The 21,790-nt window shown below is 37.4% G+C and overlaps 1 protein-coding gene across 5 annotated transcripts in view; it reads left to right on the top strand.

Moving 5' to 3' along the window:
- The window catches only part of LOC131053313 (5-amino-6-(5-phospho-D-ribitylamino)uracil phosphatase, chloroplastic), an 80,948-nt gene that overhangs the window by 6,096 nt on the left and 53,062 nt on the right, over positions 1-21,790 (top strand). For 2 of the 5 annotated variants that reach the window (XM_057987891.2, XM_057987890.2), the window contains exons 3-4: positions 5,829-5,897; positions 6,055-6,159. The exons of 1 other annotated variant lie outside the window; for it this stretch is intronic. In XM_057987891.2, the coding sequence (XP_057843874.1) occupies positions 5,829-5,897; positions 6,055-6,159 (174 nt within the window). The remainder of the gene's footprint in view (positions 1-5,828; positions 5,898-6,054; positions 6,160-21,790) is intronic. 2 more of the 5 variants (XM_057987892.2, XM_057987893.2) reach the window with 1 other exon arrangement.

Genomic DNA, 21,790 nt, shown 5'->3' with positions numbered 1-21,790 from the left:
AATAGAAACAATTACGAATGTGAAAAAATCACTCCATGAATTTTCTTTCTTCCTAGTACTCTTTATGTCGAGTACTTCCAAACTCTTGAGTTGTTTAGTTTGCCTAGAACTTCCTCCTTTTTAATTCAGTTTTACTTTCTTGTATATTGTACTTTGCAACCGGAAGATTGGTATGTTCTCCCAGCCTCTCTTTGATAATACGTTCACTCTTTGATGATATGTTCACTATGGAATGTCTTTGATCGTCCAATCTAACTAAATGTTCTTAAATAGTTGTTGGAGAATCCTCCTCATGCAGTGAAATTGGAAGGCTCCAGAATGGGAATTTGAAGAGGAATTGTCAAATAGTTATTTTTATGTCCTCATATGTTGAATTGGGATGAAAGAGGCATCCCTTGCATTTGATTAACAATTTCATATTACCCTCAGGGAACCAATAGTCTTGCAACTGCCCTTAGGGAATTGATGGTTTTGAAAACATCCCTTTGAAGAATTGATGATTTTGAAACAGTCCCTTAGAGAAGCAAGGGTTCTGAAACTACCCCTTAGAAGAACTAATGGTTTTGAAACTTATGCCTACTAGAACCAACAATTTTCCGTTTTTACTTTTTTTTTTTTTTTTTTTGAGCTTGCAACTTCGTAAGTAATAACACTATTTGCTGGGTTATCTTTTTTCCAATCTTTATGGAGCTTACTCTTGAAATATAGAAGAATATCTTCCTCCATCTTTGAAACTTCTATGTCCATGTGCTTGGAAGAAGAATCCCTCACATCTCCCTGCTTATTTTCCATGGTGATGCTCAACACTAAGGTACTTTGAGATAGGAGGTAGGAGTGCTCTATCACACTTTTAACCTGCAACTGCAATACAATGGTTCCTTGGTATCCTTCCCATGATCATCTCAATGTTGGTCACTGCTAACTCTAAATTATATTGATCCTTCTACTACAACTACAATGAGATTTTATACAAAATACAATAATGGTGGCTGTGTGACCTCCCATTGTCATGCTCTTTTTTTTTTTTTCCTTTTGTAGCATGGATTCCCAACCAAATGCTATTTGAAGCTTTATCTCGTGGATTGTTTTGCTTCTTTCACCCTACGAGACACATACAATTAGTGACTTGCCATTTCCAAGCTGTCACATTTTGTTTCTATGCTCATTCATGATATGCATATTGTCTCCCTTACTTGCCCATACAAATGCTGTTAGTTTCCTGTTGTTGCCATACCATACAAGAAAGAATTGTATCAAATTACATTTTATAATGACAACATTACCATGAAAAGATATGCATGTGTACAACACTGAAAAATACCCATACTACTGAACCATACAACAAATAGACATAAGTACCAATCATCAATGAAATACATTTGAAGGCTGAAATTGACCTGTTACCTCACACATGTTTTGCTCCTTTTTTGGTCCCACCTTGGTCTCCAAGTGGTCAATGCTCTTCATGCTCACTTATGGTGAGTGGGTAATACTCCTTGTTTGCTCTGCAAGTGGAGTTATCATCTTGAACGTAACCATAATCATAAAAAAATTGTTTGTAGTGCTACTCATATGCCCCTATAAAGAAAGCAACTCACACATTTCTCCTGTGTAAATCAAGTAAATGCTTTTTACAAGAATAAAAAAACAACTCCTTGCCATTTAATGGCGGTGAAGATTTATGTAAGAGCTTTTCTCTCCTTGATCTTGGTGTTTTGGTAATCTTCCCTTCCCCCTTTCCTAGTTGCTCTTAATTCTTGCCTTTGCCATGTTTTGGGTGAAGCTTTGGATGGATTCTCCAACACTTGCTATCCCAATGCTCTTCAATCTTGTAATGAGAGCAATTGTTGTCAAATTTGTATACACAAATCAATCAGCTTCTTATCTCTTTTCAGTGTGTCTTGATCTTCCTGTTGCTTCTGTCTTGGACGGTGGCTTCTTCTCTTCTCATCCTTTTTATGGAGAATAGGCTCCTTTGTGGTGTTTGTGTTGCGTGTTATTCTGCAATGTTTACTTCTCCTGCAACTAGTAAAATGAACAAGATACTTGAATTCTTCTGCAGCATGTCCTTCCGTCATGCGATTGAAGCAAACAATAGAAAACTTGCCTCTTGCATACCTTGCTTGATTTACCACATGCCAGCTTGCCTCCTTCCTAGACCTGACTAGTGGTGAAGTAGTTGGAATGTAGTCTCCCCATTTTTGCTTTGCATCTGTTGGAAAGGATAGAGAATTCTTTTCTAAAGTTGTGTCTTTGAAGGCTCCTCTTTGCCCTTGTAGGGTAGAATTTTGCTCTCTTGTACTAAGCTTTGATTTTTCCTTGAGTTTTGGAGATATACAATCATGCCAAGGCTTCACAAATATAATACCAGAGTAATCTTTACCTTCTTTAAACTGTCCTTGGTGTGTGAATGGTGTGTACACTCCTACTTTGAGCATTTACCAATCACCATGCTCTTTCATCCTAGGCCCTTATATTGAGGTCTTTCCTCAATCATGATAGGTTCTTGTCCTTCCTTGCAAGTCCTTTTTTATTATAGCTCATTCAAGTTAGCAGCTTGGACTCTTAACCCTTGGTTGCCTTGTCAAACACACCTATGGATTAAGTAGATTTAACAAACATGTTCTAGGGTGCTTTCTTTGCATACCTCATTCATTGATTTTTCTTCCAGAGGAGAGGCTAGTCCATTTTTCTTTGCAGATTCCTCTCTCTTCTTTGCTCCATCATGCTAGAGTTTTGATAGTAATCCATTGTTAACCATCAACTCCTGTTGCAATTGCATAAGGACCAATGAAGAATTTATTTTCCTCCTGCTAGCTTTCAACTCTTTGATTCTTTCTTCCAAATAATTCACCTTCTCCTAAAGAGCTTTATTCTCTGTCAACACCTACTCATGCAATGCTTGGAGACCGTCAGACTTATTCTTTAATGGCTTTGTCATGGCTGTACTTTTCAACCAACTAATCTTGCAACACCTTTACAAAGATCTAGAAATATGGTTATACACAATTTTTTTATGTGTTACCAAAAACTCCTACAAGCCTCATGGAATCTGTTGTTCTGATACCAATTGATCTGTAATTTTCTACAAGATTACGCTTATGTAAATTAACAGTCAAAATTACTTTTCACCTGTACTAAACTACTTGAATTTTCATTGAAATGATATTGAATTTTCTCTGAATTAGAGTTAGATTGTGCATGCAAAGTGGAAGGATGACATATACTTAACAAACAAGCATTGATAGAAGCAAATTGCACATGCCATAGAGAGAGACAGATTAATGATAGAAACCTCAAGGTGATGAAAACTAGTTGGGAGTGGCAAATGCACATCTTCTGAGCTTCCTCGGAAAACTGAAACTATTATAAGTGTGAAAAAATCACTCCATACATTTCTTATCTTACTAGTGCTCTCTGGGGTTGAGTACTTCCAACCCATTTAGCTGTGTACTCTGCCTGGAATTTCCTTGTTCTCTGAGTTGCACTCTCACTCTCTTGTGTATTATGATTTGCAACTGGAAGATTTGAATTTGCTCAAACCTCCCTTTGATGATACATTCACTATGGAATGCCTTTGATCATCCAATCCAATCTTTTCATGTCTTTAAATAGTTGCTGGAGAATCTCCCTTGCACATTGGAAGGCTCCAAAATGGAAATTTGAAAAGAAATCATTGAATTGTCTGTTTCAACATCTCACATGTTGAATTGGGCCCAAAGTCCCCTTTTGTGAGATCGGCGGTTGTGAAACTGCCTTCACAGTTTTGGAAAAACCCCCTAGCACTAGGGACTGATGGTTTCAAAACTGCTCCTTTTGTGAGATTGGCGGTTGTGAAACTGCCTTGACAGTTTTGGAAAAACCCCCTAACGGCTAATGGTTTCAAAACTGCCTCTTAAAAAGCCTGCAGTTTTGAAATCATCCCTTAGAGGAACCAGCAGTTTTGAAACTGCCCCTTGATGGAACTGACAGTTTTATAACTGTCTCTTGATGGAACTGGCAGTTAGTCCCTCTTGTGTTTTTCTATGGCTGCAACTTCAAAAATAATTCCTCCCATTATTGTGCTATCATTTCCCTAATCATTGTGGATCACACAACCCTACCTTCAATGGAGATTTCACTCCCAGTAGGTTTCTATGGGGTAAACATGTCTCCATGGTAATGCCTATACTATAATTTTTCTTGCCACGTTCCTTCATTGGTTTTTTTTTCAGCAGTGTGGAAGATAATACAATTCTTATGTTAATGCAGATTTCACACTATTGGGATCCATTTTGAGGAGATGTTCATTGGTATAACTGAGTCATTAATGGATCAATAGACCTCTAATTTGTGATTACTTTAGACTTACCTGGTTTAGTCGTGAACTTTAAGTTACTCTTATTGATATCGTTTTTGGCTATGTAAAAAGATTTCAGTACATCGCATAATCAAAGGTATAATATAAATGTTTTAAGCAAAACATGGTAGGCAGGATGGCATCACATTCTGTGAGTGAGAGTTAGAAGGAATAAATATTAAAAGATTTTAAAACATACAACCTGCTTCTAGTGAGTAACAGTCATTCCTAATGAATGATTAATTTAGAAAGTTTGAATATGAATACCACTGTATCCCTTTATAATCAGCAGTGTTGGAGAACTATTAGGTAAAACAATATGTTTAATTGCTAAATTCTGCTTGTTGGGTGTCCTTTGGTTTAGATGTCACAATTTAGGGGTACCCCTTACATCAAATTCACCCATGACTTGAATCTGGCCTTGTTTGTTGATGTATGGCACAACCAGAACTGGATGCAGCAATTCCTTAATTCAACATTTGTAACATTTTAAGCATTTAACATGTCTCCTAGGGATTCGTACATGGGTCTCCACTATGAAAGCCCAATAATTTCTTCCTTGAGCTCATCCCATAAATAAAATAACTCTTATTTACCTACTCACAAATTTGCTTTTTTTAATCGGTTGAAATAATACTAAGAACATTGAACTTACTTTAAATAGGGACACTTCCACAAATACAAACAAACAATGCTGGACTTCTTAACACCTTGACTAACTAAAACTGTATGACCTTGAAATGCTCCCTATTAAAGTGAAAAGGATGCGTTAGTTTGATTATAAATTTTATATGACCTTATTTTGGCTATAAATAAATTTATTAGTAGACAGAAGATTTCCGAATGTTCACCAAGTGATAAAAAATTCATGGATACAAATGTCTGGTTGTCCCAGCTAAGTTTCTGATTAAATGGTGGCATGATTAAAATTGGGGCTGCAGTCCTTCAAATTTTTTATAATAAAGCATATAGGCACATAAAATCAGTATCCCACAGCAAGATAGGAATTTTTTAGTTTACTGCATCAATTAAAGAAAAAACTACGAAGTATTGAACATTCACACTTTTGCGGCTGATATCTTAAAAGGCTATCACTAAGGGATAAGGTCTGGCAATCATTCTCACTAAGGAACCTTGGAACCTTGTTTACAAACGTGTCATTTTGCAAGTTATTAGTACAAGCATATAAGGGGTAGTACTAAGTAGTGCTACACAAGTATAGTGTTGAAAATTGAAACTATTAATTCTAAATATTGTCTCTACAGATATGGCTGCTTTCATAATGTGGCTTAAGGCTTTCATAATGTGGTTTAAGGCTTTCCGTTAAGGTGTTGTTTGACTTCAAAAAATGGCATGCACCTTGCATAGCTTCAGGTGGTTCATTAAAATTTAAAATGTATTATGCATGGAGTACATAAAACAATTTCACAACTGCTATAGTTTTTGCTTTGTGAAAAGGTTATAAGTTCAATATGAATTTTGTCGTCAGGCTATTGGAGCTGAATATGGAGAGGCTTTTGAAGCTTACAAACCAAATGGCCCACTAGAAGTTGATGTAGTAAGTTCTGTTTGAGCACTTGGCCTAGTGGTATAATGCGGCATGCTTTGTTAATCTGTATGCAACAGAAGCCAATTTTCTAAATTGGAAATTAGGGAATTTTTGTGTTTTAGTTTCCTAACTTAAAGCGTTTTATTTGTGTTTTAATTCATTGAAGGATTTCTTGAATGATCGACTACGTGAAAGTGGTCTTCAAAGAATAAGATACTCAATGAAACCTGATGAAGCTTTTGGTCTCATTTTTTCATGGGACAATGTAGTGGTAAGTCACATCTATTATAATTGTTGTTTTAACTTAGTTTGGATGGTCCACAACTTTCTCCAAGTTTTATGGTAATACTTCTGTTTGGCTTTACAAATTGGAACTCCTTCTGAGAAATCGTTGAATATCCAAGGCACAAAGTTTTTTATGTTAATTTGTACATAAAGAGGGAAATTCATTTGTGCCTTAGAGATAGAGTTCAATAGGCAGAATATTGTCCATATATTATCACATAACAGATTTCTTTATTATGTAGAAATTCAACTTAATAAAGCAGCAAGAAAAAAACAATTCTTTAAACAAGAATACTCATCATGTGAATAAAAAACACTATAGCAGATTTTCTATATATGAGCCCAATAGTATATCTGAAACATAATTGCTATTATCATGGCTAGTTTGACCATAAACATGTAAGTACTTCATGGACATTAAAGCTCTAATTTTAGCATTTGCTCAATTATAAATAGAAAAGTAAAAGATATGAATCCTATATTTGTGGCTGTTTGAGAACTTTGAATTACAAGGATCTATTATATATACCATTGGAAATACCTTCGTATTGTTCGACTTCAGGAAGCTATTGATTTCAGCATGTTGGTAATCATAATGATTTTTAAATTCTAGTCTGCAGCAATCTGAGTAGGTTCAGCTTCTTGCAACCAGCATTAAATCCTTAAGACAAAATTGTTTTGCAATTGCAGCTTCTGTTATAAATCTGGTTAGTGTTTACTGTTAAGCACTTGAATCTCTTTGAGAAACTTTTGTGGTGATTTCAGGTTTACTTTATAATGTTTATTCAATTGATAGGTGAGGATTCTTTAGGGCTCCTCTTGTGAAAAACCAAAGAATGCTAAAAACCTTCCTTCAAGAAAGCCTGGTTGCAAACATACAGAACATTTATAGTGCAACCAACCACACACCCAAGCCAGACTATCAATAGGGACCTGAAGCTTCATCATCCTTGAGAATCACTAGTCTACTTAGCTCCAAAGACAATTTATGAACAGCTTTGGTTATCTGAGTTTTCGAAGTAGTGAGGAGGTGGAGTAGCAAACCTCAAGACTGCCGTTATGAATCACCATTCACAAATTGACTAGGCACAGAGCCAAATCTTGACTATAGAGAACTAAGTTGGCCTTGTTTCTTCAACAAGGACAGAATAAGAGCTTGCAGCTGCTCCATATCTTGCTGAAGCTGGCTCAAAACAACAGAGTCAACCAAGGTGTCATCCTCAAGGTTATCACCCAGAAAAATGCTTGAAGGATTCTGCTGAGAATCCGCTCCCATGCCCTAGAATCAGACACTTTTGCTTCTATTTTATGAACAAAAGCCCTGAACATTGAGGCCCTAGTGTGAACTGCTCCAGAATTTGCAATCCTATACTCCCTAGCACCTCCTTCAGACGATGCAAAACAGTGAGTTCAGGGTTGCAGAAAGTCTTTCTTGAATGTTTGTCAGAGACCGCTCCAGAATAAGGGAAATCTTCATTCAAAAAGCTCCTTTTTGTGATTTCACAAATGCCAGTCACACCAGCCTTGAACCTGCACAGAAAATCACCACACCACTGCGGACAAACACTGCTACAAGGAAATAGATTACCATAAGGAAAATGCAAATGGGGCTGGAAAATATAACATGAAGGTACATGAGCAGAGAGAAATGTGTTTCTGTGAGCTGCAAAGCTCATGAGATGATTGTCTTGATCAAATCAAGGAAAATAATCCAAGCTGCTTTGAATCACAACAAAATAATGCCATCATGTCAAAATTGGGAAGTGATCCACAATTAGGAGGAATGATTACCTTCCCTTAAATAGAATTATTCTCCAAATCCTTCCTTAACTTTGGTTGAAAAGGCAAATTGGTCTACCCTACCATTGGTCAATAAACCTGCAACCATATTGCAATCCTAAAAGCAATGACTAAAACCAATTGAATCAAAATATCTACACAATAGCCAGACTTCATCTAAGATGCTGATCACAGGCTAATCTTGAATTTGATTTTTCAAAAAACCATTGATTGCTAAAAGGGATTTCTCTTCAATCTCCAAACTTTTGCACCCCAAAGGGACCACCAATAAATTCCCTTCCAGAGCTGCCAAAGTGTCTGCTTCATTATTAGATCTGGAACCTAAAAAATAAGAAGCCCCTATAACAAAAGACCCAAAAGACCACTGAAAGACAACAGCCACAGTGGCTGGACCTGGGTTACCTCTAGCTGCTCTTGCAAAATTCATTTTACAAATTATCAGTTTAAGGTGTTATTCAAGAAGATAAAAAAACACTTATGGTTACTGTTTATTACCCCATTAACAAGGTTTAAATGCAATCTTTGAAGTGCAAGAAACTTTCCATTAAATTATTAGTCTTGATAAATTTTCTATTAAATTGAGAAGGGGTACAAATAAAGGTTCAAATTGTTATTCTGAAAATCATGTTTTGCATTCTATATACAATGATTGTAGTTGGCAAACCCTCTTATAAGTCACAATTCATGGTTTAATTGGCCCATTATTCAAACAGGTCAATTTGATGGCTCTTTTTCTGTTAACTTTGTTAGTGGTATGTAATGTCTCTTTTTGGGATTTACCTGAATTTAGTCCTGAAACAGTATTTCTGTGATGTCCCCATCTAAACAATCAAAACAAGATGATGCCTGCTTTAGAATTGAATTTAATAATAAATGATAATACAATTAATATATATATATATATAAAACCTGGGGACGCGTCCCCGGCCTGAAAACCCCCGTCCCAATCCCGGGGACGTTTTGGGGACGGCTAGCGGACGTTCCCCCCCGTCCCCAAATTGCCAAGAATTTAGAGGGGACGTCCCTGAAATGGGGGGACGTCTGCCCTAGCCGTGGGGGACGTCCGTACGTCCCGGGGACGGCCCCAATCCCTCCCGGGGACGGCTAGACGTCCCCCACATCTAAGGCTATTAAAAAATATTAAAAAAAAACAACGTCGTATTTTCAATTTTTTTTAAATTTTTTAATATGGGGGGCCCCTATTAATTCAAATTGTTATTAAAAAACTAAAAGGCAACATTAATTAAATTTTAAATTTAAAAAAATTAATTCATATCAAGCGTTTAAAATTAATTCATATTATAAATAGAAAATATTAAATTAATTGTTAAACATTTAAAAATTTAAAATTAATAAATAATAAATTATAAATAGGAAATCAAATAATAAAATATTAATTCATAAGTTCAAAAAAATAAAAACTTAAAACAAAGACTCAGAGGGCTTTGATTTTGATGCAATGTTAGGAGATGCAGTTTAGGGGCAGCATTATACTTTGCTTATTTGTATTTAGTTTTACTTAGTACTATTTTGATTTTCATATCATTATTGACAATGAAACTATATTATTTTAACACCCTCCCTAATGGTCATCGTACTCAATACCCTACAAAAGACACTATAGGTGTTTTGATCACAAATGCAAAGAACACTCTGCTGCTAGAGAGACCCTCCCAAGATCTGCAGAATGTAAATGACCAAGAGTATCAAAAGCCATCCAATCTAATGTAGCCTTCACACGCGAATTAGAGATCTGGCACACACGAATTATTGAAGCCCGAAACCATGATTTTGAGGAAAAAATCAGCAAACCCTTTTGCAGAAGAGTACCAACTCCAAAACTGATAGCAAAATACTATGGTTGCAGATGCTTGCCTTGACAGGTGCGACCCAAACTGACTGCAACCTAAAAAATCGATGAAAACCGGAGAATTTCGCGAATCACAAATCCCATGCGAACTTCGCGCATTATAGATGATTTTTGAGGAAAAAATCGTAAAAAAAACCCTACAAACAATTTTTCAGGAAAAAATCGTGAAAACCCTAGAAATCTGAGGTTACAAATCATCGTTTTTGTGGAAAAAAAGGGTAAAACCCCAAAATAATGAAATCTTACGCGAATATCGCAGATTACAAATGAGATAATTTTTAAGGGAAAATTATAAACACCGTGAACAATTTTTGAGGAAAAAATCATGAAAACCCTCCCATGATTTTTTGTGGAAAAAATCATAAAACTGACGCAAGCTTTGCAGATGACAGATAATAATTTTTAAGGAAAAAATTTTAAACCCTGCGAACAATTTTTGAGGAAAAAAAATGTGAAAACCTTGGGACTTGTAGGATGAGGTTTGGCCTAAATCAATCTGATCAAGGCAATGATATTCAGATATTGTGATCATGCACTGTTTCCAGGTGTTGTGGCAGTTGTTGAACTTTTGACTATGTTCCAACATGATGTTGGTCAAAGATGCCATCACGAAAATGGAGGTTGAACGAGGTCAACCTAGTGAAAGCATGAGACAGAAGAATCCGATTCAAAAATCAGAATACAAGCAGTTGCACAAAAAAATCTGAAACCCTGGAGGAGAATTCTGACACAAATTTCGAGGTTTGGAAGAAACCCAAAAATTAAATTTTTTTGCAAACTTAAAACCTGAATTTTTTCCAGAAAATAATCAGAAAAAATAATAATTTGCAGAAAATAAAAAAATACCTCGGACTTTTTTTTTGTAAAAAAAACAAAAAAATATAGATGATTTTTTTTCCAAAAAAACGCAAAAAACATAGGGGCAGAAACCCTAGGTCAGATGTACAGCATAAACAACGCCCACAGAATTAGCAGAAATCGCTGACTGTTTTTAAATTCCAAGGCAAATTCGATGGCACAAAATTAGAGTCACGGAAAACGAGGCAACCAGAAAAATCTGAGATCAAACCAGAAAAGCTCTCGAAAAACCCACCAAGAATCTAAAATCAGAATACAAATCCAACGGCTCAAAAATCGAGGCACGGTAAACGATGCACCCAGAAAAATCTGACGACGACCCAGTTGAGGTCTCGAAAAACCCACCAATAATCTACAAGCAAAATGAAATTTTGACTTGAACTGGGTCAAAACCCTAGTCGAAAATTGCAGAAACCCTAGGAAAATTTTAAATTTGCAAAAAAAAAAAACCTCCAGGTTGCAGGCCCAAAAATCTTCAGAACCCTAAAAAAAACATGAACTGCTGCCCAGCACAAAGAAATTCGCCCACAAACTAGAAACCCTCGAAACTCTCAAAAAGCCTTCAAAAAAGCAAATCGTTTTATAAAAAAAATCTGGAAAATATTCCAAAAAGAAGGCCATGAATTTTTATTAAAAAATTCGTGAAACTTTAAAGATCCCATCGTCTTGTAACTTCTATATATACGTGTGTATATCGTTCAATGTAATTATCCGATTATTGAATCATTCATTCAATTTATTTTTCAATAGCAGCTGTGTAGCCTTTGGGCATTTTGACATTTTGTATGTTATTTTTTTAATATCTATTATGATATGCATATTGATAATGTGAATGAATTGAAATTCTAAATTATGAATGCATAATTGCATATTGAGTATTGACAATGTTGTATGTTCAAAATTTACATTCTAAAATGTTTTCATAGTATCATACACAAGCTATAGCCATGTTTTCATATGAATAGAATGTATATATGCATGCTTTATCTATGTTTTCACATGAACATTTAGAATTTCCCTGTATGTTTTAAATTTTCCCTATATTTTATATAGCTGTCCCCTTTGCCGTCCCCAAATTTGGCAAAAAAATTTGCTGTCCCGGAAACGCTTCCCACTGTCCCTACCATCCCCGTCCCGGAAACTCAGGGTAACATATATATATATATAAAACTAAATAAATAAATATAATGAACTAAATAAAACCTTAATGACAATAATAAATGAGTTTAATATATAATTTATATTTATTAAATATTAATATTGATTTCATATTTATCACATAATAATATAAATTTTACGATATTATATTATTGACAAAATAACAAAGTAACTAAAAAATAAATATAATAATGAATAAATTCAGAAAAACAACTATTCAATAAAAAATATATAATAGAATAACAATCATCCTAAATAAAGTTAATTATTAAGTTAAATATGACTGCTGATGTCAGAGATTGTCCCCTCACAATAGACAGTGGTTTATGATAATCAGATATCGATCTTGAAGAGGATTAAGAAGGCCAACAAAATTGATTAAGATTATCAAAGACTAAAATACAATATAGTTACAACGTGGCCCATTTATGATAATCAGATATCGATCTTGAAGAGGATTAAGAAGGCCAACAACATTGATTAAGATTATCAAAGACTAAAATACAATATAGTTACAACGTGGCCCAAGGTGAATGGGGAGGCAGATCAACTGTGTTAACACTGTGGAGGCAGCAAATAGAATGAATTAATGCAGTAATCATAATAATCATTATTACTGTTATACAGAAGACACGAATAAAATACTAAAGGCAGTGATTATAATCACCAGCAACCACTACCAAGGTAAGATCGAATAAGATAACATATGCGCTTATCATATGACAAAGATTGGTTAAGGATAATCAATAACTAAATTAGTAATACGTGGTGCATTAACATAAGACATGTCTCTTGGCAGCGTAGCTAATTAGTCCCCCAAAGGTATAAGAAGGCATTCACAATCACCCCAAGGGGCATGGCAGAAGGGGCAGATAAGGGTTACAGCATTTGGGAGAAACCGGTTGCATATTAACACAATTTAGACCAGAGAAAAGACATCGGGTGTTGCAAGTATATATCTCCAGATCGGATCAACACTGCATATCTTGTATATCAGACGTAGCATCGTCCCTTCATCTTTAAGTGATAAAGTAATCTCATTCATTCATCCCTTCATCTATAAGCGATAAATTAATCTCATTCATTCATCACTTCATCTATAAGCGATAAAGTAATCTCATTCATAGCATATATATATCGGACAATCAGGGAATTCAATACAACTCTCCATAGCTTATCATATTAGGTGACTTGACGAGTATATGGAAGGGAATACAAAATTGATTTGCCAACATAGAAGGGGCATTGGTGCATGTGCAGTGGCCAATTCTATACATCGTCTCCAATATTATTTCATGGATGCTTTAAGGGTGAAAGTGTACATTGGGGCAATTTCGTCATTTATAGCCTTTGACGATTAAGTAGAGAGTGAGAACTATCTTCGGAAGAGTCTATTATTCTAATCTGCAGGCTCTGCTAAACAGTAATGCAGTAATAATTATAACATTAAGGCTTATATCTGAAACATACAAATCGGTGAAAATTATCAAGATAAGTTCTATTTTCTAAACCATTCTTAAAATTTTGAATTAAATATTGTAATATAATGTATTCAGTTTTGATAAAATTCTAATTATTATTTTTTTGATAGGTAATGGGCTGAAGCTGATAAGGTGTACATACCCCACCCCCTTTGTGGGATTTGAACTCATGACCTCTATTCCAAGAGCACAAGTTCTCCACCACTAGGCCGACTCAGGTTGTACGACAAAATTCTAATTCTTAATTACAATTCTCACTTCATTTTAAAAAATTGATGTCTCAGGGATAAAATTAAAGCAAATCCCAAATGGGGACATTACAATTTCCAACTTAAGATGACAATCACATTAACTTTACCAATATAACGTTATAATAAAATTATCAATTGCAATGCCTTTTATGGGATATTCCTGGTTTAGGGCTTGCCAAAAATATTAATCACTACAAATTAACATTAAAAACATTAAGTATCTAGAATCCATGATAGCATCTAATTGTCCTTGTGAGCATGGAAGGATTTCTGGTCCTTTCCATCCCTCAGTCCACCTTGGAGGCTGGCTGTCCTCCTCTACCAAGCCCAGGAGCATGGAAAGGATTTCTGGTCCATTCCACCTCCTGGCCCACGATCATGGCAGGATTTCTGCTCCTTCAACTCTCGTGAACTCAGAAGGCTGGCCATTCTTCCTATTTGCAAGAAATTTCAATAAATTCAAAGTAGATTGCTAAAGGAATTCGCTATGCTAATTGGTAATCATTAAATAATCTTATAACTTTCTGATAATAATTTGGACTTGCTGATTTAAATGGTGGTCCACTTGATTCTTTTAAATAATTCCAACCACTAAATTGGGGATCGTTTCTTGTTAATATCTCAATCATCTAGTTTCTTCTCTCAGTTTCTATTCGAAGTTGATGTCTTCAATGATTGAATGAATTTCTTTGATTTGATTATTTGAGGTATTGGTGAGTGATGATTAAGTGATTGTTGATTAGCATTGTTCCACGGCCATTGGGGACGGGGAGACGGGGGGACGCGGGGACGGGGGGACAAAGGGAAAAAGTTTTGGGGACAAGCTTCAGGGACGGGGGGACTTGGGCCTGGGAGGGGGAAATGCGTTTCCGTGGAACACTGTTGATTAGATGGTTGATGAGTGATGATGTAATGAATGCTGGTTTGATATATTGGTGAGTGATTATGGAATGAATGTTGATTTGTTAGAGCGATGCTTGATTGCTGAATTGTTTTCTTTCTTGATCCCAAGAGGAAGTGATGATTGCTACAGATTCGATGATTGTTTGCTCGATCTTGCTGATTGATTGTTTGCTTAATTTCTTGAGGGATTGATGATTGATGGATGGTTGAAAGGTTTGCTTTGATGGATTCATGAGTGATGATTGGATAGTGATCCTTGAATGCTTGGAATGATTTCTCCTTTATGCGTTATTGGTGAAAGGGTCACCAACTTACATAAGAATTGAGTCAACCACCCTCCATTGCTGCCTTTTGAGAACAATAAATTCTTTTCCAAATTAATCTTTCTTTCATGTCCTCCTTGTTAATGATGTAGCGTCAGAAGTAATCCTTGTGACCAGCTGAGACCAAATATGTGAATGGCCTATCGGCCTTACATATTTGGTAATTCGATCATTCAGATTTAACCAATCTTAGCCGATTTCTATTAAGCAAATTAATGTTAATATTACTTATCAATAATAGAATCGATATTGATAAGCAAGTCATTGTTAGTCTAATCAATATATATTAACATATAGATTATTGGCTTGGTTAATTGATTGACATTAATTCATGTTAAAATAATATTAATATCTTCTATAATGGTCATCTTTTATTTTAAGTTATCAACTTATTTAGCTTGTTAAGTTAGCTTTTTATTATGTAATTAGCTTTTAAGCTTTATTTAGCATTTAGCTTTTTAGTTAATTAGCTTTTAAGCTTTATTTAGCTTTCACACTTAATTTAGCGTTTAGCTTTTTAATCTTTTACTTTAACGTTATGTTCTAATTATAGAACATCGTCTTGTAACTTCTATATATACGTGTGTATATCGTTCAATGTAATCATCCGATTATTGAATCATTCATTCAATTTATTTTTCATGGTATTAGAGCGGGTCGATGGGATTCTTTAAAGTTTGGCGATTTTTTTAATAAAAATTCATGGCCTTCTTTCTGGAATATTTTTCAGATTTTTTTTTATTGTTTTTTTATACAAAAACGATTTTGCTTTTTTGAAGGTTTTTTGTGGGTTTCGAGGGTTTCTGGTTTGTGGGCGAGTTTCTTTGTGCTGGGCAGAAGTTCATGTTTTTTTTAGGGTTTTGGAGATTTTCGGGCCTGCAACCTGGAGGTTTTTTTTTGCAGATTGAAAATTTTCCTAGGGTTTCTGCAATTTTCGACTAGGGTTTTAACTTTTGACCCTTCAGTTCAAGTCGAAAGTTTTTTCTAGTTGCAGATTCTTGGTGGGTTTTTCGAGGCCTCAACTGGGTCGTCGTCATATTTTTCTGGGTGCATCGTTTTCCGTGCCTCAATTTTTGAGCCGTTGGATGTGTATTCTATTTTCAGATTCTTGGTGGGTTTTTCGAGAGCTTTTTTGGGTGCCTTGTTTTCCGAGCCTCAAATTTTGTGCCAACAAATTTGCCTTGGAATTTAAAAACAGTTCGCAATTTCTGTTATTTTTGTGGACGTTGGGTTTTTTGCTGTTTTTTGGGCACTGTTTATGTTGTTTTAAGTGCAGAAAATTTTAGTTTTTGGGTTTCTTCCAAACCTCGAAATTCGTGCCCGAATTCTCCTATAGGGCTTCAGTTTTTTCAGCAGCTGCTTCTATTCTGATTTTTTAATCAGATTCTTTTGTATCATGCTTTCACCAGACCTTGTCTTACAGGTCCCAAGGTTTTCACGATTTTTTCTTGAAAAATTGTTTGTCGGTTTTTTGATTTTTTCCACAAAAAATCATGGGAGGGTTTTCACGATTTTTTCCTCAAAAATTGTTCGCAGGGTTTATGATTTTCCCTTAAAAATTATCTCATCTGTAATCTGCAATATTCGCGTAAGATTTTAGTTATCTGTCATTTGCAAAGCTTGTGTGGGATTTCTAGGTTTTCACGATTTTTTCTTCAAAAGTTGTTTGTTGGTTTTTACGATTTTTTCTTCAAAAATTGTTTGTTGGTTTTTACGATTTTTTTCTCAAAAATCATCAGTAATACGCGAAGTTCGCGTGGGATTTGTGATTCGCGAAGTTCTCTGGTTTTGATCGATTTTTCTCCTAAAAAATCAAGCTTTGTTGCTGTCAGTTTGGGTCGCACCTGCCAGGGTGAACATCTGCAACCGTGGTATCTTGCAGTCAGTTTTGGAGTTGGTACTCTTTTGCAAAAGGGTTTGCTACTTTTTTCCTCAAAATCATTGTTTCAAGCTTCAGTAATTCGTGTGTGCCAGATCTCAAATTCACATGTGAAGGCTACATTCGCTTGGATGGCTTTTGGTACTTGTTGTGACCTAATCACACATCACCCCATCCCAGATAGGGCCCCCCTTTGCTTTTTGGCCCTTTTGGTCGTTTGGCTTTCGTTTTCGTGTGTGTTAGCGGCAATCTCTTCAATCTCTCCATGTTGCAGGTGTTTGGGAGTCAGTTGGGGTTAATCTGCTTCTCTGTCTAGCAAATTCTGTGAGGTCTAGGGCCCGTTTTGTCCTCTTTCTAGAGTTTTGCCTTCTGTCCTAGATTTTAGGGGTCCCTGTTAGGTTTTTTGAAAAACTAAACATACGAATGGAGTCGGGACCCTTCAGGGGACCTCCCAGCAAAATTTGAGCCCAAACGGAGTAACTTTATATTTTTAGAAAGTCCCTATTTTTTAGGAATTTTTCCGAGTCCCAGAATGTCGCCATTTCGCCAAAAATCAAACTTACTATTTTTAGTAAGTTTCTATTTATAGTAAGTCATTCCTGCGTCCTGTTTTAGGCTCTAACTCTGACATTTTGGAAAGTTTCTATTTCGGGAAAGTCTATTTGTGGTAGGATCAGGCTAGCGGATAGCGAAGAATCAACATGCACAATCACTTCTAAATCTGGAAAGTTGAAAGCAGATAGGCAGGGGTCTAAAATGGCTAAGTATGAGAATCATCCCTGAAGTGGAAGGCACAAAATTGTTCTAAGTTTGGAAAATCCACCTTCAAAATCCCAAAGTGGCATCTCAGCACAGACAGTGGTCAAAATTTGGCTAAGTTTGGATCTCCTATTCCAGAAGAGGAAAGCAAGCATGATCATCCAAGTCCAAAAATTCACATCAATCCACCAATGTCATCCTGATCCGAAAATGGCCTGAAATTTGACTAAGTCTGGAAATTTGGAAGATCTTCCAAAATCCAGAATTTGCATTATGATTCCTATGGACCTGAAACCACTCTCAAACATTCTGAAAGTATATATGAAATATAACTTAAAGTACATCTTCAATATGTCTTTTTCCTTTCTTATACTTAAATGTTATATTTCATATATATATCCTGACGAAGAGCCTGAAATAGTGGAAAAATCCACTTCTCCATGGACATCTCCAAAATGCGCCCAGGTATGGGCTAGGGCGCTAAAACCAAGAAGTAATTCACAACTGCAATTTTCCATCATTCCTTGGACATGGCAAAAATGCGCCCAGGTCAGGCCTGGGGCGCTAAAACCAAGAAAGCTTTCACAAGTGCAATTTTCCATCATTCCTTGGACATGGCAAAAATGCGCCAGGTCAGGCCTGAGGCGCTAAAACCAAGAATGCTTTCACAAGTGCAAAAATCCATCATTCCATGGACATGGCCAAAATGCGCCCGGGCATAGGCTGGGGCGCTGAATCCAAGAAGCCATTCACAGAAAGAAAACTCATGAATCCTTGGCGTGGTAAAATTTCACCCAAGCAGAAAATTTGAAATTTTGCCTAAGGCACGGAATCCAAGGAGTCAAGGAAGGTTAAAAAACAGAAATTCCCCTTGGGTGAATTTTCAATTTTGCTATTTTTAGACATCAAATCCTGGCCAAATATAGAAATTTTTATAGATTCCGAATCAGGACGAAATTCCCCATCCAATGAACCTGACTCCTAAAATTTAGGAAGATCCCTAAAAAATAGGGATATGGAGAAAAGCTGGGAAAGTTCCTTCGACGGCACGAGATGACAAGTCAGAGTGGAATTGAGCAAATCACGAGAGAGATCCTACAGTCTCCCTCCAAAATTGGAAAGAACAGAATCAACGAGTTAGCAGGAGGAATCTTCCAAAATATGACGCATGACTGGGAGCTTTTAAGGAAGGTTCTGGATTCGAACTCACATGCATGGGAAACCGCCTCGCATGTCATCATAATTAAGGAAAGTATGACGCGCCATAAATGCAGTTACTTATTTGGTACCTCTTGGGAATTGTATATAAGTTGGAAATAACATTTCATTTTTCACGTGCGAGATTCAAGAAAGAAAGAGTGAAGAAGTGAAAAGTTTTCTATACTTAGTCTCTATTTCATCATTTTGAAATATTACCAGGATGGCGGAACCTAGCAGGACAGCTAACATTTCCAGGCAAGCAATGATTAAAGCAGAGACGAAGGGTTTTCTTCCCCATTCTCGGTTGAATTCGAGATGGGAAGAGATCAGTGATACCAATTTCGGCACGTTCAACTGGGCTACATTCAGGATAAGAATGTTCGGAACTGCAGGACACAATCCATCTTCGACAACTGTCAAGATTGTGAGAAGCGGAATAGTTGCAGCAGCTGGCTTTCCTCCTGCCATTCAATGCCCAGATCTAGTCTTGGAATGTGCAGCGCGTTACAATCTGGAGCGGAAGACAATCTCAACACCAGACGACAAGTTACTGGCAACATTGACTCCAGAGGCGATTGGTGAAGCCTTCGGAATCCCTTCACATTACTCCATGACATACAGGACCAGCAGTGGAGCCCAAGCAGTCTATGAAGCAGGCCCCACTAGGTGCGCTGATTTGATCAACAAGCAATGGTTGCTGAAACCTAGAGTGCACGTTTCCAAGATGCCCAAGACTCTCACGATCTTCGAGTTCAAGCAGGAGTATGTGGACATGATAAAAATGTTGAGCAGAGTAATGGGATGCTCGCACACGGTGAACTTCGAGCCTTGGATGTTCTTCTACATTGGCGAGATCATGAATTCTAATACATTGATCGATTGGGCCAGATTGATCAGCCATTACTTGCACGAACAACTGAAGAACTTGCAGGAGAAAAAGTCTTAGTCCTTCTTCATGAGTTCCTATCTGTTCTATATGCTGGTACGAAGGGGTGGATTCGATGGGCTACCAGCAAGAGGAATCATGGGCTGCGGGCCAGCTTAGCTAAAAGTGCATGAATGTTATCCTCAGCTACATCTCCACAACGTGAATTCCTACAAGTTGGCGAATGACACCTTCACCATGTACCTGACACGACTTATGCAAAATAAGCTGCACATGAGGTTGTCTCCGCAAGCAAGTGCTTTGGTCCAGAAATATGGCGCCGTGTTCCTACAGTTCCCCAAGTTCACCTACATCAGGACACAGGGTTTCTCCTTCCAATCTTACAAATTGCCTAGATATCCATCAGATAAGCTTATATTGCTCGAGCTCATGAGGCAGTTGACTGCCTACGACCAGTTGCAGAAGAAGAAGAAGAAGCAGTCTATTGAATTTCCAGTTGTCTTGGGGGATTTCATGGAGATATGCCCAGGATTGGAGGCCGTTGAAAGTGCAGCAGGTGAGTTGGCATTCTACCGACTATCATTCTACACTTCCAGGGCCCAATATGATCCCTACAGCCAAATCAGGAAAGTTGCTGGTGTCAAATTTATACATAGATTTCACTTGGAGGATTACTGGGCCGGTGCCGAGGACGACTTTGAGGTCCGGAGAAGGATGCACTCCAGATTGCCCCTCGACATCATCAGAATAAGTGAGATCCATCAGGTGCCAGACCAGGTGAAGGAAGACTCAGATTTGATGCAAACCGAATTCGAGAGGATAAAAGATCAACCTATCCTGTTGCCAGATTGGTCGGAGCCAGAGGTAAATGATTTGAACATTTTGGCTAGGCCAGTGCTAAAATTCACTAAGCACTGGATTGACAGGCAGACAAGAAAGTTGGTTGAAAACCATGTCCCTTTGACATATCAGTTGATGGGAAATCTGGATTCTCACAGCGAGGCAACTGAGGACTCTTCACAGGGTCAGGCAGGAAGAGAGGCCCGGGTAGACAAAGGAAAGAGTACCCCAAAGAGGCCAAGGATAGCAAAGACGAAGGACGTTTAACAGGAAGCCCAGCAGGAGGAGCCTCCACAAAAGAGGACGAGGACAGGAAGGGAACATTCACCAGTCAGCTCCGCAAGCGTACAAGAAGTGGAAATGTTCCTACATCCCGCAGGCCCACTTCCAGGAAATGTTCCAGCACCTGATATACTTAGCATCAATGCTTCACAGGGCCGTCATTAGCCGAAGAGTCAGAGACAGGAGGTTTCCCCGTGCTTGGAAGAGGTTCGCCAGGATAATTTCGTAGAGACTATCCTTGGCGAAATGGAAGAGGAATCTCAAGAGCAGATGCATGCAGGAGAGTATAGCCATTCCATCCCTGCGCCGGATTGGTTGGTAGACAAATTGGGAAATGAAGCAAGAGGGGAGCCCAATCCTGCTCAGGAATTAGAAGAATTATTGAAAAGGATGGATCAGCCACCTGAAAGGAAGGCCCCCCGGAAGTTTTCCAAGGTAGTCAGGGAAGAATCCAGAACCTGAACCTTGCACATTGCTGAACCTGCTGTGGATAGGGATAGGAGTGAGATTAGGCAGGAGGATTACGTCATCAGATAGGTGGATCTCGGCCATGCTTCCACCGGTCAAGTAATGGGAGATTTTGACGATTCTTCCTTTGCCATGAAGGAGAAATTGTTGAAAGCGAAAGCAAAGTGCAAGCGGCTGAAGGAGGAAAACGAACTTCTATGCGAGTATGTTAGGAGTTTCAAGAACCCCCTCAGGGAAGCAGGTCCTTCAGCCACTCCCCCTCCCTTCCTTCCTAAGGAAGTAATTAACGATGCGGAACTTACAAAAGAAATGGCACAAAATTCTCGGGAATGGATAGATGATGTTTATGCTGAGGCAAGGAAATTTGTAGAAGATCTAGCTCAGCTCCATTCAAGGTTCGTGGCCCTTCTAAGTAGATTGGAAACGGCGGAAGGACTATGGGAAGACATTGATGTCTACCAAGACTTAACCATTTCCCGACTCAGGGCTCTGATGAGGACTCCAAGGCAAACACTGGTAGACGGGAAGGTAATCCAGGAGAATAAAGCCTACGACTTTCCCCGATGGTTCTACGCCATCTGTTCAGGGAAAAACACCCTTGATAAATTCAGCATTGATTCCGTCACCTTGAAGGAATCCATCAGAGGGATACAGGAAGA

This window comes from Cryptomeria japonica, chromosome 3 (assembly GCF_030272615.1).
Source record: "Cryptomeria japonica chromosome 3, Sugi_1.0, whole genome shotgun sequence".
Lineage (NCBI taxonomy): Eukaryota > Viridiplantae > Streptophyta > Pinopsida > Cupressales > Cupressaceae > Cryptomeria > Cryptomeria japonica.
The sequence above is the reverse complement of the archived record's forward strand: the minus strand, read 5'-3'. Positions and strand labels throughout refer to the sequence as shown.